The sequence below is a fragment of the Buteo buteo genome, chromosome Z, assembly GCF_964188355.1.
Source record: "Buteo buteo chromosome Z, bButBut1.hap1.1, whole genome shotgun sequence".
Taxonomy (NCBI): Eukaryota; Metazoa; Chordata; class Aves; order Accipitriformes; family Accipitridae; genus Buteo; species Buteo buteo.
The window spans coordinates 70,769,769-70,783,473 of record NC_134204.1 but is presented as its reverse complement, the minus strand read 5'-3'; the positions used below and the strand labels follow the sequence as shown (position 1 = coordinate 70,783,473).

Here is a 13,705-nt window from a genome sequence, read left to right as displayed (position 1 = left end):
CTTCTCTCGGCGGCGGGGGCGGCGGGGGGGGAGGCGGAGGAGAGACCGCTTCGCCGCCAGACGCCCTCCCGGGAGCCCGGCCAGACGCCCTCCCGGGAGGCCGGCCCCCCCGGCCCCCCCGGCCCTCAGAGCGCAGCGCAAGGCGCCCCGCCCCGTCGGAGCAAGGACGGGGGCCGGCCGCGGCCGCTGTGCTCCGCCGCGGTGACGGTGACACGGGCGCAGGGGCGAGGCGGGGCCCGCGGGACCGGGCCGGGGCGGGCCGGGGCGGAGCGGAGCGGAGCGGTGAAGAGCGGAGCGGCAGCAGCTGTGCGCCGAAAAACAGCGGCGGGAAGCTCCGTCGCGTCTTTGCAGGTGGAAGCGGTCCCCGCGACGGCACCGGACAGGAAATCTCGGGCCGAGGCCGAGGCCGGGGCCGGGGCCAGAGCCAGGGCTAGGGCTAGGGCTAGGGCCAGGGCCGAGCCGAGCCGTGCCGCGCTGCGCTGCCCTGTGTGCCCAGAGCGGCAGGCGGCGCGGAGCGGCGGGGCCGAGCACTCCCATGGGCAGGGCGCCCCTCGCGGGCCGCCATCGTCGCCAGCCCCGGGCAGCGCGGGGAGACCAAGGAGAGGCTGCAGTTCTCTGCGACCCCCGACCGGCAGCGCGCGTGAGACCGAGGCGAACCCGGAGCATGGCTCGGCAGACGAGCAGCACGGTCGCGGACGAGCTGGCCAACGCCGCCGCCCGCGGCGACCTGCAGCGCCTGAAGGAGCTGCTGGACGGCGCGGCGGACCCCAACGGCGTCAATTCCTACGGCCGGACCCCCATCCAGGTAGGGAGGCCCGGGGAGGGGGCTGGGGGTGATGGGGGTGGTGGCGGTGCGGGCGGCGAGGAGGGGCAGCGGTCCCTCCGTGGCCGAGGAGCGGCGGCGGCAGCCCCGGAGCATCCTCCGGGCGCCGGCCGCCCCCCGACGGCCGCGCCTGGCTGCCGCGGAAACGGCGCGGGGCGACGGTTCCTCTCGCCTTTCTGGAAGGGCGAAAGTCTGTGACGGCCGCAAGAGAGAGGTTTTAGTCTTAGCAATCCCTGACTTTAACCATCTGAGATAGGGTGACTCAAAACTGAGAGCTTTAATGCTCATCTCGCAATAAACGTGCAATAAAAAGTAACGAGTCACCTTTTCAAAAAGAATTACCCTTTCATCACACCTCGTCTTCTGCTTTATACGCCTGTTAGCATTTTTCCTCACCTCTCCCGTGAAAAAAAGTGTATTCACTGACTCTCACGATATATTCACTGGCCCTTACGAGCAGATACAACTGGGTGCGATAGCCTTGCCCAGCAGACCCTGCAGGTAGACAGCTAGCAGTCCCGGGGGGGAGGGGGGGGGTCAGTCTGCCTACATTTTACAGTCGCGTGAACGTGTAGATAGATGTAGTGCCCGGAGGAGTAGTAGGTACTAGATTTATAAAGCCGTGTTGATTTCCGTGGTAGTTCTAGCCAGCTGCTTCTTAAATTTTTAAAATAAAACGAAACGGGAATAATCTGAGAAGCTATATTTAAGTTTTACGGCCAGCGCTTGCGAAACCCTATCCTACAAAATGTCGGTGCAGCATTTCTGTCGAAACAACGTATCCGATGCCGTCCTCCGGCCTGTTTTTTTCTGCACCTTTGCGCAGCAGGGATTTAGCTCGTGCGCTGAACGACCCGCCGGGTGCGCGGGGGGAGAAAGGCAGCTTAGAAAACGGCGAGCCCAAGCCGGGGGGCTCCCGGGCGTTTTGGTGCTGCACTGGGCGGGCGGGGGGGGCGCAGGTTAAAGGTGCGGTTTGAGTCCCTCCTGAGGGCGAGGGAAGCGCGGAATCCACGCTGCAGGGAGGGTGGCTTCCCTGCACACGCGTGTCCCCTTGCCAAGGACCTCCTGGAAAAGCTTCCCGGGTGAGAGCGGGACGGCGGCAGCCCCCGGGAGCGGCTCCACCGGCACGGTTCCGCGGTGGCCGTTGCAAAGCGGCTCGGGACTAGCCCTCGGTTGCCGCAGGAGTGCGCCAGGAAAAGGGCGAGCCCTTTCCCCCGGTCCCTCCACCCCGCCGGTCCCTCCGCCCCGACACCCCTCTCTCCCCCCCGTCTCCGGCTCCTTTCGCGAAACAGCCCCGGTGGGGCCCCGCACGCCCCGGCCCCGACGGGTCTTCCGCGCCGCTCTGCCCCACCTGGAAGGTTTCCCCCGGCCGCCCAACGATCCCGCCGGGTCCGTGCATCCCGCCGTCCGCAGCGACTCCGGAGCCGATCTCTAGGCCTCACCCGCGGATTCTCCGCTCCTTTCCGCGGGCGATCCTCGCTCCTGCGGGGCTGAACGAGGGTGCCTGTGCGGGGCTGGCTCCGCCGCCGCCGCCGCCGCCGCTGACGCTGTCTCTCCCCGCAGGTGATGATGCTGGGCAGCCCGCGGGTGGCCGAGCTGCTGCTGCAGCGCGGAGCCGACCCCAACCGCCCCGACCCGCGCACCGGATCCCTGCCGGCCCACGACGCGGCCCGCGCTGGCTTCCTGGAGACGCTGGCGGCGCTGCACCGCGCCGGGGCGCGCCTCGACCTGCCCGACGGCCGCGGCCGCCTCCCCCTCGACGTGGCGGCGGGGGGGCCGCACGGACCGGTGGGCCGCTACCTGCGCCACCCGCCGCCCCGCACCTAACCCCCCCCGTCCTGCGCGACGTCATCCTCTAATTTATTGCCCGCGCCCGCCTCGGGAGACCCCAAGTCGAGCAGCCCTCACGTGCCGTAAATACCACCGCCACCACCACCACCGCCACCACCCCCCACCCCCCCGAGTCGCGTTTCCCCGCTCGGATGCTCGAAGGGCCCGCGGGATATGTATCGTTTCTGGTCTACACTTTGCACGCTCCTGCATGCTACCCTGCACTCGAACCCCCACGCCCCTGCATGCTCTCCCCTTTTCACGCGAGAGCACAAAAGCTGTGAAGTGAAATATATATGAAGGACACTCCCCTCACAGAGATCGCACAATAAAACCCTCGTATTTTGACAGGACGGTGTCTGGGCTTTCTGTTCACCCTCCTCCCCGGGGCTCCCCACTCGCACTTCCCGGCCCTCCGTCTGAAGGGTGCGGGAAAGGCTCCAGGCTCTCCCAGGCCCGAGCCAGTGACTGCTCCCCGTTTGATTTCAGACTCCGATTAAGTGGGACTCAAGGGGCGCCGAAGCCAGTCTCTGCCTCTCCCTGGCAAAACCGGCCGGGACAGCGGGGAACTGAGGCTTCCTGGTGCGATTGCGGCTTTGGCAAATGCCTTCTTACAACCACGTAAGATGCTGTGCAAGTCTGTGCATGGGCCCGTGGCACATCCGTGGCTCTTCTCATGACGGTTGTAAACATGGGACCTGGAGGGAGCAGATAAAGAGCGATTTGTGTCTCTGCAAGCCCGATACCGCCCTCGCTTGAAGTAATAGATGTTTTACCAACTTGCAGGTGACCTTCACTGAGTTACTGTACGTTTAACAGTATTTTGAAGACATCATGACGACGGTTGCAAATCGAAGGCGGCGTGGAACTAAAAACCAAAAATCGTGCGTCCGAGCTCGGCCCCAGGGCTTCCCAAGCTGCTCGAAGGTGGCACGTTTGGTAAAGAAACAAACGAGCCGTTGCAACAATAAGCGGTTGCAGCGGTTGTGCTGCTGGAGGACGAGCCGGGGCGAGGGGCGGGTTCACGATCGGAGAGCTGCTCCACGTTCCCTGACCGCCCCGGCGCGGGTAAGCAAGCCGGCCGTCAGCATCCCGCGGGAAAGCCACGGCGGCAGCCCTGCCTTCGCCGCGGGGAAGCGGACGGCCGGGGAAGCCCGCTCCCCGCCGCGGCCGGTCCCTGATCCTCAGCCCCCGGGGCTGGGCAGCGGGAAGAAGGGGTCGGGCAGCGGCGGGCAGGGCGGTGAGGCAGGCGGCGGGGACGGGGCTCCCGCCGCACGAGTGGGAGAACCTGCCTCCCTCCCCCGGCCCCCCGCGGGGCCGTGCTCGGACGGAGAAGGAGAAGCGGGACGGGGCAGCGGGAGAGCTCCGGTCCCGTTCCCCCGAGCAAACCCTGGGCGCACGGCAGAGCCGCCTGCGAAAGATTAAAGGGGAAGAAGATTTCTCTTCATTCTGCGTCCCTACAGAGTGTCCAACCCCCAGATATTTCACACATACACATTAAAAAATATTATATAGGTACTTTTATATAACGTATTAGAACATGCTATTTATTGCAACATAATTTCATACGATGCGCGCTTTATAATTACTTCGTATCGGCTGGCACGCTACAAGGATGTAGTTATGCCATTTATGTACATCATACATCGAGGTAATACCTATATACGTAACATGCACATATATATAAAAACATTATATTATGTATCAAGCCTATGTATTTGCTTATGAATTATTTGTATAAGTAATCCTCTTATGTTTAATTATAACTATATTACATGCATATAAATATGTACAAAAAAATCGCATTATATCTAGTCTATATTCATGCTTGGTTATTGCATGGGTGCCTAGAATATGTATTTTATACATATCTTTAAATAAAAAGATATAAAATTACAATGTGCGATGATACCACCTTATGAAATTGTACTGTGTTCTCTCTTAGTACATGACATAGCCATAAGCGAACCAACGATGACACTGGGGATGCAGCAGTCAAGCACCTGCATCCCATGTCTGAGGGAACTGGGATGGAGCTGGGACCAGACATGGAGACAGGTCAAGTCTAGAGCCTGACCACCCTCTTTACAGAAAAGTAAGGGTCTAATAAACTGCACTTCCAATCTCAGTTAGACCAGTATTCCTATTTTAAAAGGTCGTTTTCTCTAAGAAGCAGAATTAAATTTTAAAATTTTGAGTATTTCCATTACAGCTTATGAAACAACAACAACAATAAAAATAAAACATAAAAATAAAATAAAATAAAATAAAAATAATAATAATATAAAAATAAAATTAACGTGGCAGGGAAATAACAGACTTTCCTAGGCTGACCACACCAAACGAGCAGAATATGCCCTCAAAACCCAGCAGGGCTAAATGCCTAATTGCTATAAATCTGCCTCACGCCATAGGTCTGGAGCCCCTGCCCGGGCTAGGCCCACGATGAGGGCTACTCACCCCGTCAGAGGATTGGGGTCCCCAACACAATCCCACTCAGCTGCGGGAGCTTCCACAGGCACCTTTTCTTCTGGCAGCAGCATCAGCTCCAGGGCTTGGAGTCCTCCCTGAAAAGAAGAATAGTAATGGTTAACAACAGACAGCAGTAGCAACATATATTTCGAGAAAGCCCTAAAATAATTACGTTTAACATCTCAGACACCTCGCACTTTTTATTTCTAATATAGCAGCTGTAAGTAAGTACATGTGCACAAACACCACACACACATACACATGCACACACAACCCTCTGGTGGCTTGGTTTGCACCCTGTGCACGACGAGATGCTCCTCCAGCCCGGCTCGGCCATGCATTCAGCGTTGGTGGGTATTTGGTTTCTATTGCCAAAACTGTCGGTTCATCCTCCCAGCACTGCTCCAGCACCTGCATCATGCAGCCAGGCAGGCATTCATTTCTCTCAGTTTTGCCTTGCCTGTCGGGGAGGAGTCGTCACGGGAGGGAAGGGAAGAGAAGGGAAGGGAAAAAAAAAAAAAAAAAGGGAAAAAAAAAAAAAAGGCAGCATCTCTCCGAGGGCTACTTTCATTTCGAAATGGCTGTTTTCACTCACCCATTTCCTAGGCTTGAAATCGGACTCGGTCCAGGAGAAACCATTACAGGCTCTTCTTTATTAGCATTGTTGTGAGGGTTACTCCATGCCCCGGCCGAAGAAGGAAACTTCTGTTGACATCGATGTTATTACTGTTTGTCCAGCCGAGAGAAGGAGGTGTTTGTTATTGGGGGGGGGGGGGGGGGGTGTGTTGCATACGCATATGTCCACCAGCCCTCCCAGGGGCTGCCGCGATGCCTCCCCACTCCGGAGCCTTCCCCGCCGGCTCCCTGCAGTCCCTGCACCCCCAGCTCCGCGTCCAGCCGCGCCGTGCCGAGCAGGGCCCCGCCGCAGCCGGGGAAGGCGAAGATGCGCCTGTAGGACCGACACCCTCCCTGCTCATCACCCTTCCCCGCGCTTCGCACCGAGGTACCCCGCACCCTGGGAGGGGGGATGCGCAGGCAGAGAGGGTCCCGGGGACGGGGGGCAGGACGGGGGGAGGGGGGAGCGGGGCACCCCTACCACCACCAGCAACAGCCCCCCCCCCCCCCCCCGCCCAGAGGTCCTCTGCCGGACAGCAGGCCCCGCTCAGCACCGGCTGTCGGGGGGCTCAGCACCCCTCCGGCGGTCCGCGCGGCAGCGCCTGGAGCCGGCTCGGGGGGCGAGCGCCGGCAGGTTGCTCGGGGCTTTCGAGCGCTCCTCCGCTAGTCCCCCCACGCTCCCCTCCCGGCCCCAAAATCTCACCCTTCAAACCGAAAACAAAGCGGTCCGGCACCGCGGTGCACGACCGGGAAGAAAGTCGGGGGAGAGGAAACAGTTAATTACCCGTTTCGGTTACCGGCTGGAGGAGACGAGATCCGCTTTTTTTTTTTTTTTCCCTTTTTTTTTTTTTTTTTTTTCGCTCCGCTACGCAACGGCCCCGCGTCGCGTTCAAATGACCATGTGACAAGGAAATAGCTGCTCGCCCGGGCCAATACTGGGGGACCAACGCGGGCCCCGGGGGAACGGGCTGGAGTGGCGATGCGCCAAGCCGCCGCAGCCCCCGCCCCGCCTAGGGGCTCCCGAAGGGAGCGAGTCCTAAAGCCGACCGAACAACGAGAAAAAGAACAGAACCACAACCACCACCACCACCACCACCAACCACCACCACCACCCCCCCGCACCAGCGGGGCGGGAGGCGGCGTGTTTGGAGGGGACGGACGGACAGGGGGGGGCGGGGGGGCAAGGACATGTCGTCAAGGCTTTATTTGAAAGCGGGGGAGCGCCCTGCGATTGGCCGGCCTCCACGCGCGTTCGGTGGTGATGCTCCTCGGGGCGAGCCGGTGGGAGGGAAGAGGAGCCGGCGGCCTCCCCCGTCCCCATCCCCCGCCGCCGGTCCTCCTTCGCCCGCTTTCGAGACGGGAGCCATCATCGTGGGAGGCGTTTAAGGGCGGGGGGGGGGGGCGGGGAGGGAGGGAGGGAGGTAAGGCGAAATGGGGAGTCGAAATTAGTCAAACGGAAAAGAAAAAAAAAAAAGAAAAAGAAAAAGAAGGGGAGAGGAAAAAAAAAAAAACAACACCCCACGCCAGAAAGTCCTCTCCAATGAATGGAGGGTGAGAAGGCCGATTCACCGGTGGGGCCCCGCCGGGGAGGTATTTCTAGCGCGGCACGCCGGGGGCTCCGCCGCACCCATGACCCCCCGGATTAGGTGCACCGTCCGCTTTCGGCGCGCCCGCAGCCTGCGCCGGGCCCGGGCGCTGGCCTGGCGCATCCTCCACGGTGTCGTCTGGGCGCTGGGGCGGTGCCGGCCGCCGCGGCTCGCCCTGCTGCTGGTCCTGCGGAGGCGGCGCCGCGGGAGCCCCCGGCCCAGGTAGGGCCCCCGGGGAGCGGGGCTGCTGGGGCTGGGCGTGGGGGGGACGGGGGGGGGTTCTGGGAAGGCAGGCCCTGGTGGTGGCGGACGGCCCGACGGGGCGGCCGGAGCGGGAGGCGCTTGCCCTCCTCCCGGGGGGGGAGCGGGGTGCCCGCTGGCCGCTGCTGCTGCCCGGTCGCGCAGCGCCCGCGGAGCCCTCTCCGCGCCACATGCTCAGATTGCACCGGGAACACGTGAGGTTTGTACAGACGTGCGGGTTATTCTTTTTTTTTTGTTTTTTTTTGTTTTTGTTTGTTTTTTTTTTTTTTAACGCAGTAGGAAGCAACAGGTCCTTGAAAAGTTACTGTACCTTGCTCCTGCCTTTTATTTTCCCCCCTGGAGAAGTTTTTCTTTTCGTTTTCTCTATGGCTGATTTAAAAAAAACAATCCCACCACCCCTTACCAACATTTGCAAAACAAGGAACATAACTATTGCTCTGAAGAGAGAAAATGGCTACTGTTTTCCGAGCGTCTGTTACTTTGCACTGTTGTAAATGACAGTGAAAGACAGTGGCCTACTTTGCCTTCCCTCGCTGTTATATAAATATGCGCAATAAGGGTCAGAGCGGCTGAGCAGCGTCAGAAACGGTAATTAAAACACAGACGTGTAAAGGACCTTGAGAGACACCCGAGGTGCAGGCGTTTTTAGAGACTTTCTCCTGACGGCAGAATGCAAAATCGTATTGCTGCGGATCTGCACGGCGCAGCTTAGGCCTCGATCATTACACATAATTGGACACATAATGAAAAATAAAGCGAATATTAATTTTGAGGGGTATTTGAGGATTGTTCTGCAAAATCCTCGTAGGGGTCATTAGAGGAGTCCACAACCTCCTGTAATCCAGAGCACGGACTGGAGAAGGACAGAGGTGGAAGAGAAGGAAAGTGGAAATATGTGCCTGAAAAGATCTACAAAAATAGAGATTTTATATATTAAAATTATATATAAATTAATTAAATATATAAATTAAACCCTTCATAGGACTCGAGGTGTGGAGATAAATCAATTCACAGTTTGCCTGCTCCAGTCTCTGGTTATATCACTTTCAGCACTTTATTGAATATCAAGTGTGGGAAGATACACACACACACACACACACACACACACGCATATATATATAAACCAGAAACAACATCCAGTTTTCCTTATTACCTTCAGATCCCTCGTTTCTTGAATTAGTAGTAGGCCTAATTTCTTCATATACTAAATGGGGGAAAAAGAAACTATAAACCCTGGTTGACCTGAATCTCGAATATAAAACATAAATACGAAGGTGCTGATTATCTCGAAGTAAATTCGCTGTAGCAAGGACAAAACCCTCTTATCGATCAGGCAGTGTGGCAATTTTTTTCTCTCTTTTTTTTTTCACGCTTGCTGTAAACACTGCTGCTCCCCCCCGGCCCCAAGCTTTTCATGGGGGAGATCATGTTCTTCTCAAATGTCAGTTAGGTTTAAAATAGTCACTGAAATGTGCTGAAAATCTGATTCTGAAGGGGCTGGGGAGGGGTAAAACAAGGGGGTGTGTTTAATCTAAAAAAAAGATGAGATTTTCCCTTTTGTCTAACCGTACTCCTTCCATAATAGGATGTAACAACATTACAGTCACAAAAGTAATGCATAAATATTTTGGCAGCTCAGAGACAGCGAACCCCGAACCCACAGTATTTCGGGCCGCAGTCTGCAGGTATAGGGTGGCTTCATATTTGGATTAGATGGGAATCTATTTCGGGGGGGGAAATAAGTTTAGAAATAAAGAGAAAACAGCTCTTTTTGCTCTTACTGCCTATTTAGAGAGACTGGTCCTATTCTCAAGCTTTGTTCAAAATTAAATTGCTTAATTAAATAGATGGAACAAAGAAAATTTTAACACTCCTCGAGCAGGGTTAGAGACACTCTTTCACTGAAACAGTGTCCACAAAGCTGCTTCTGAACCCGGAGTGGGTCTGAGATAAGGACCGGCACTCAAAAACTGCCTGATAGGGGCAATCCTACAGCTGCCCACCCGGGCAGGGCATTGGCCACACCATGATATATTTTTCTTGCAGCATCTAAATCTACTTATTTCTTAGGGCGATGGAAGAGATTTTATCTGTTTTGCCTTTTGTGTGCATGTATGTTTATTTGTGATATGTGCGTGTATGTTTATTTGTGATTTGTCTTTGCTTTTTTTTTTTTTTTTTTTTTTTTTTAAAGAAAGGGAATATTTTGCCTGATGAATGCTTAGTTACTTTTTGTAAACTGTTAGGTGATTATCCAGAGCCATTAGGTCGTTTTACTTGCCGATGACTCCATAGCCCAAAACGAGGTACCGGAAGAATATGCATCTAAAATTTTATGGAGGGTTTCTAACAAAAATGTAAAAATATCTAGGGATATTTTCACAGCTACTTAGGGCAGCATATTACATTCACAAATGCGCCATGCACAAGTTTATATCACACGACTCGGAAAACAGAAACCGTAGTATTTATTATTGCAGGTTGTTGGTAGGGTTTTGGGCTTCGGGGGTGTGTGTGTGTGGATTTTTATGTTCAAAAGACACCTCTGTGGCACAACTGCTAAAGGTCTAAAATTAAGGTGCTAGATTTTTCTGTTCTTACCCAGTATGTGTAATGAGGATAATTATCTTTGCAAATATAGTGACATTTTAAGCTGAAGAGTAGAAAGATAAAGTTCAGCTATTTCCTTTCATCATTTTTTGCTTAATTTTTAGCATAACTCCAAAGAACTGTTTTTTCCACCCCCCCTTAATTGTAAATCAGGTTACTTCCATGCAATTTCTCTATTGCACCCCCACACCTCCCCTCGTGTGCTTTTTTTGCCTGTTTACAGGCGAGGAGATCCCAGTATTATGTTCTTTATAGTGTGTCTCTTTGTAGTATTTAATTAACCCCTAAAATTATTACCGAGGTACTCGTTAGAGGATAAAATAACTCAAGTAAATGTTTTGAAATACATCTTTTAAATTTTTTTTTAATTATTTTTTTCGTTAAAAGGGTAGTACTTGCTAAGCTTGAAACAGGGCATAAGATGGCTGCTTCTGGTAACTGAAAATTACCTTTTCCGTCCTGTATGCTATTATCAAAACGTCTGAGAACAATTTGGAGGATTGCCGTATTGTAGTATTAAAATGGATCTGTTTCCAGTGCCAAAGAAAGTTCTATATTGTTAAACAGCGACTTTAGAAAGAAATAAAAGGAGAAATGTAGGACAGGGAAACTGCTTAATGCGGATCGATTTTTTTTGTTTTTGTTTTTCCTTAGGGGAAATATCTTTGCCGTAAGGTTTGTTGGGGAGAGAAGGTGGTTTCTCCTCCCTTCCTCCAAGATACAGGTGTAACACAAGGGTCGCTTTCAAAACACATTAGCACGGGCTTGGCTGTTATTTCTCTAACTTCAGCTATGACTGTGTGTTGTTATGTTTCGATTAATTTGAGGTCGTTTGTTGGTACGAGAATTGTGCAAAATAGGATTTGCATTTGTGGGGGAAAAAAATCGTATGACTTCAATACTGTAACTTAAAATTGTGTCGTTTTAATGGTCCAGTAGCTTTGATAAGTGATTTGGAGGGTCAGTAGTTGTTAGCACAGGACCGTATTTGTTGTTTCACACTATTGTGCTATTTCGTAGCTTTTAACAGATTTTAGCAGGGATGTAGATGCAGACGGGCCCTCCGACTCATCTAGTAACGTCTTCACTTACAAATATGTTGAGGTGTGGGTGTATATATTTTTTTATGCTTATATATTCACAAAAAGACACGTGTGCATATATTTACACACACACACAGAGATGCATACAATGCACTATCAATGCTATTTCACAGAAAGCAAGATTAACCAGTGATAATACGCAACCCTGCCGCACCTCAATATTGATTTGGAATTTTAAGACACCTGACACACATAACCAAGGAGGTTTTCTCCTTGGATTTACCTCTACATGGCTATCACTAATGACAGAGAGTGCATGAAGGACTGGAGGGCACTGTGCCTGTTGGGTGGAGGATCCTTTCCTTTTAATTTCTCAGACGTTACGGATTTTTAAAAAATCCACATTTAAACTTTATTTGATGATTTTTAAAATTTCTTACTTATTTTATTTTATTTTATTTTATTTATTTTATTTTATTTTATTTTATTTTATTTTATGTAATCGCCTGCCAGCCCTGGGGTCCGCTCTGCACCATGCGCTGCAGCAAAACCGCGGTGCATGGGAGCTCACCGCAGGTCCTTGCCGAGCGGGCATCTCACCCTACCCAAGCCCCCTTCAAATGTTGTACCCTGCTCTTGCAACGCCATTTTCCCCGGAAACTTGGCAAGGAAGGCTCAGAAAGCCCCCAAATGAGGAAATTTCAGTGAACCCCCAACTTGTATGCGCAGGAAAAAAATTGTGTTTATTCCTCCTCATCCAAGGATGCCTCTGCCTTTCAGCCGTCGGTACACGTAGACATAAAATCGCCGGTTTTCCCCTTTCGCCACGCAGGGCTGTTCATGTGCCCGAGCGGCGGGGGGAGGTTAACGCCGAAGGGAACAAAGGAGCATCTGCACGGCAGGTACTCCTTCTGTGGCAATCGCACCGGCTTTCTGCAATTAAAAAGAGGACATTAGGGAACTGACATTGGGGGAGGGGGGGGAGAAAAAAAAGAAAAGAAAAAAGGAAATAGCCCCTAAAAAACCTCCTTAGCCTGTTTTCTGTATTTGCTGACTTCACTGTCCGACCCCCGGACAGCGATGCCCCGCTCCCCGCATTGCCTTAACCCCCCTCCTCCGCCTTGTCTCTTTCTTACCCAGGTCTGCCCTTAGCTCCGAGGTGGCAGAACAAAACCTTCGAGCCCCGAGTCGTGGGCGCTGCGCGGCCCCCCGTGGGGCCGATCGCCCCGCTCCCCTCGGTAGGGGGGTCGCTTGGGGGGGGTGAGGGGGGTGGGGGTGTGTCACGGACCTCCCCGGGCCCCGCAGCGGGGAGCGGCTTGGTCCAGGAGGGGTGAGGGGAAGGGCGGAAAGCAAGGGGAGGAGTCAGGTGCTTTTTTTGAGGAGGGGGACACCTTCACAGCGGCAAGGCGAGGCCCTGCCCGGCCTGCGGCTGCCGGACTGGAGCCGCACTTTACCCCGGCTGGGTCTGGCCGCGGCTTTCCTGCCGGCGAGAGGCTCCGGCGGGGCCGGGTGAAGCGTTCCTCCTCTGCCGGGTGCCATTAGGTGGATCGCAGACTTCCTGCGGGCACGGCTCTCTTCCTCATCCGGGCCGCCTGCTCCCGGCCAGCGGCGGGACGGAGGGACGGACCCCAGACCCACAGCTCGCAGGGGCTCGGGGCAGGGCAGGGCCCCGCTCCGGAGGCAGAAGCCAAATCCGTCCCTCGCACAAGACTCCCTCCCTGCCCCTCAGGGAATGCTCTGGTCCCGTGTCCCCCACCCCGGGCCCGTCCCACGCAAGGCAGCCGCCGGGCGCGTCCCACCTGCCCGGGCCGGGGCATCTGTCCCGGCCCGGCCAGCCCGCAGAAGCCGTTTGCCGGTGGGGCTGAGCCCCCCTCCCCTGCCCTCACCCACCCCCACCCACTCCAATATGAGGGAGGGGGGCGAAGGGCCGCAGCCCCCATCCCCTTCCTTCTCTCGCACCGACGGCGCCCCCGGAGGAAGGCAGCCCCCGCGGGAGCCGCCCCGCGCCCTCGCGGGGTGTGAAACCGCGCTGCCCCGCGGGGCTACCGAGCTGCCCCCAGCTCTCAGCTTGGGGAGCAGGTTGCCGGTACCCCGCCGTCCTCCGCCGCACCCCCCCACTGCCCCCCGCGCCCTCCCAGTTTGGGTGCGCGGATTTTAACCGCAGCCGCCAGGACCGCGCTCCCCTCCCCGCTTGGAGCCGGGGGCGGGGGTCACACAGGCTGCAGCGCCCTGCCCCGCCCGGGGGGCGCGGGGTGGGGGGGGTGGGGGGTAAGCAGGGCCGTGGCCGTGGCCCGGGGGCCCCTTCCCCGGATGGGGGGGCCGGGGGGCGGCCGCTGCCCTCGGGGAGGAGGAGCTGCGGAGGGGGAGGTTCTCTGGGTAGACTGAAAGCCAGGAGCGGCCCTGCGGTCCGGGCCGGCGGGGGCGATGCAGGGGTCCCCCCGGAGCGAGGGTTCCGGCGACCGTCT

The 13,705-nt window shown here is 55.6% G+C and overlaps 1 protein-coding gene and 1 long non-coding RNA gene across 2 annotated transcripts; one reads left to right on the top strand and one right to left on the bottom strand.

The window, feature by feature from the left end:
• The first annotated feature begins 664 nt into the window (after positions 1 to 664).
• On the top strand, positions 665 to 2,986 carry CDKN2B (cyclin dependent kinase inhibitor 2B). The gene is made up of 2 exons (XM_075020652.1): positions 665 to 805; positions 2,387 to 2,986. The coding sequence occupies exons 1-2, from the start codon at positions 665 to 667 to the stop codon at positions 2,648 to 2,650; spliced, it is 405 nt and encodes a 134-aa protein (XP_074876753.1). The 3' UTR covers positions 2,651 to 2,986.
• A 9-nt stretch (positions 2,987 to 2,995) lies between these two features.
• On the bottom strand, positions 2,996 to 5,857 carry LOC142027058 (uncharacterized). Its single transcript, XR_012648993.1, has 3 exons — positions 5,721 to 5,857; positions 5,114 to 5,220; positions 2,996 to 3,351 (listed from the first exon to the last, which is right to left on the bottom strand). It is a non-coding gene; the product is annotated as an uncharacterized LOC142027058 (long non-coding RNA).
• Between the last annotated feature and the right edge of the window lie 7,848 nt (positions 5,858 to 13,705).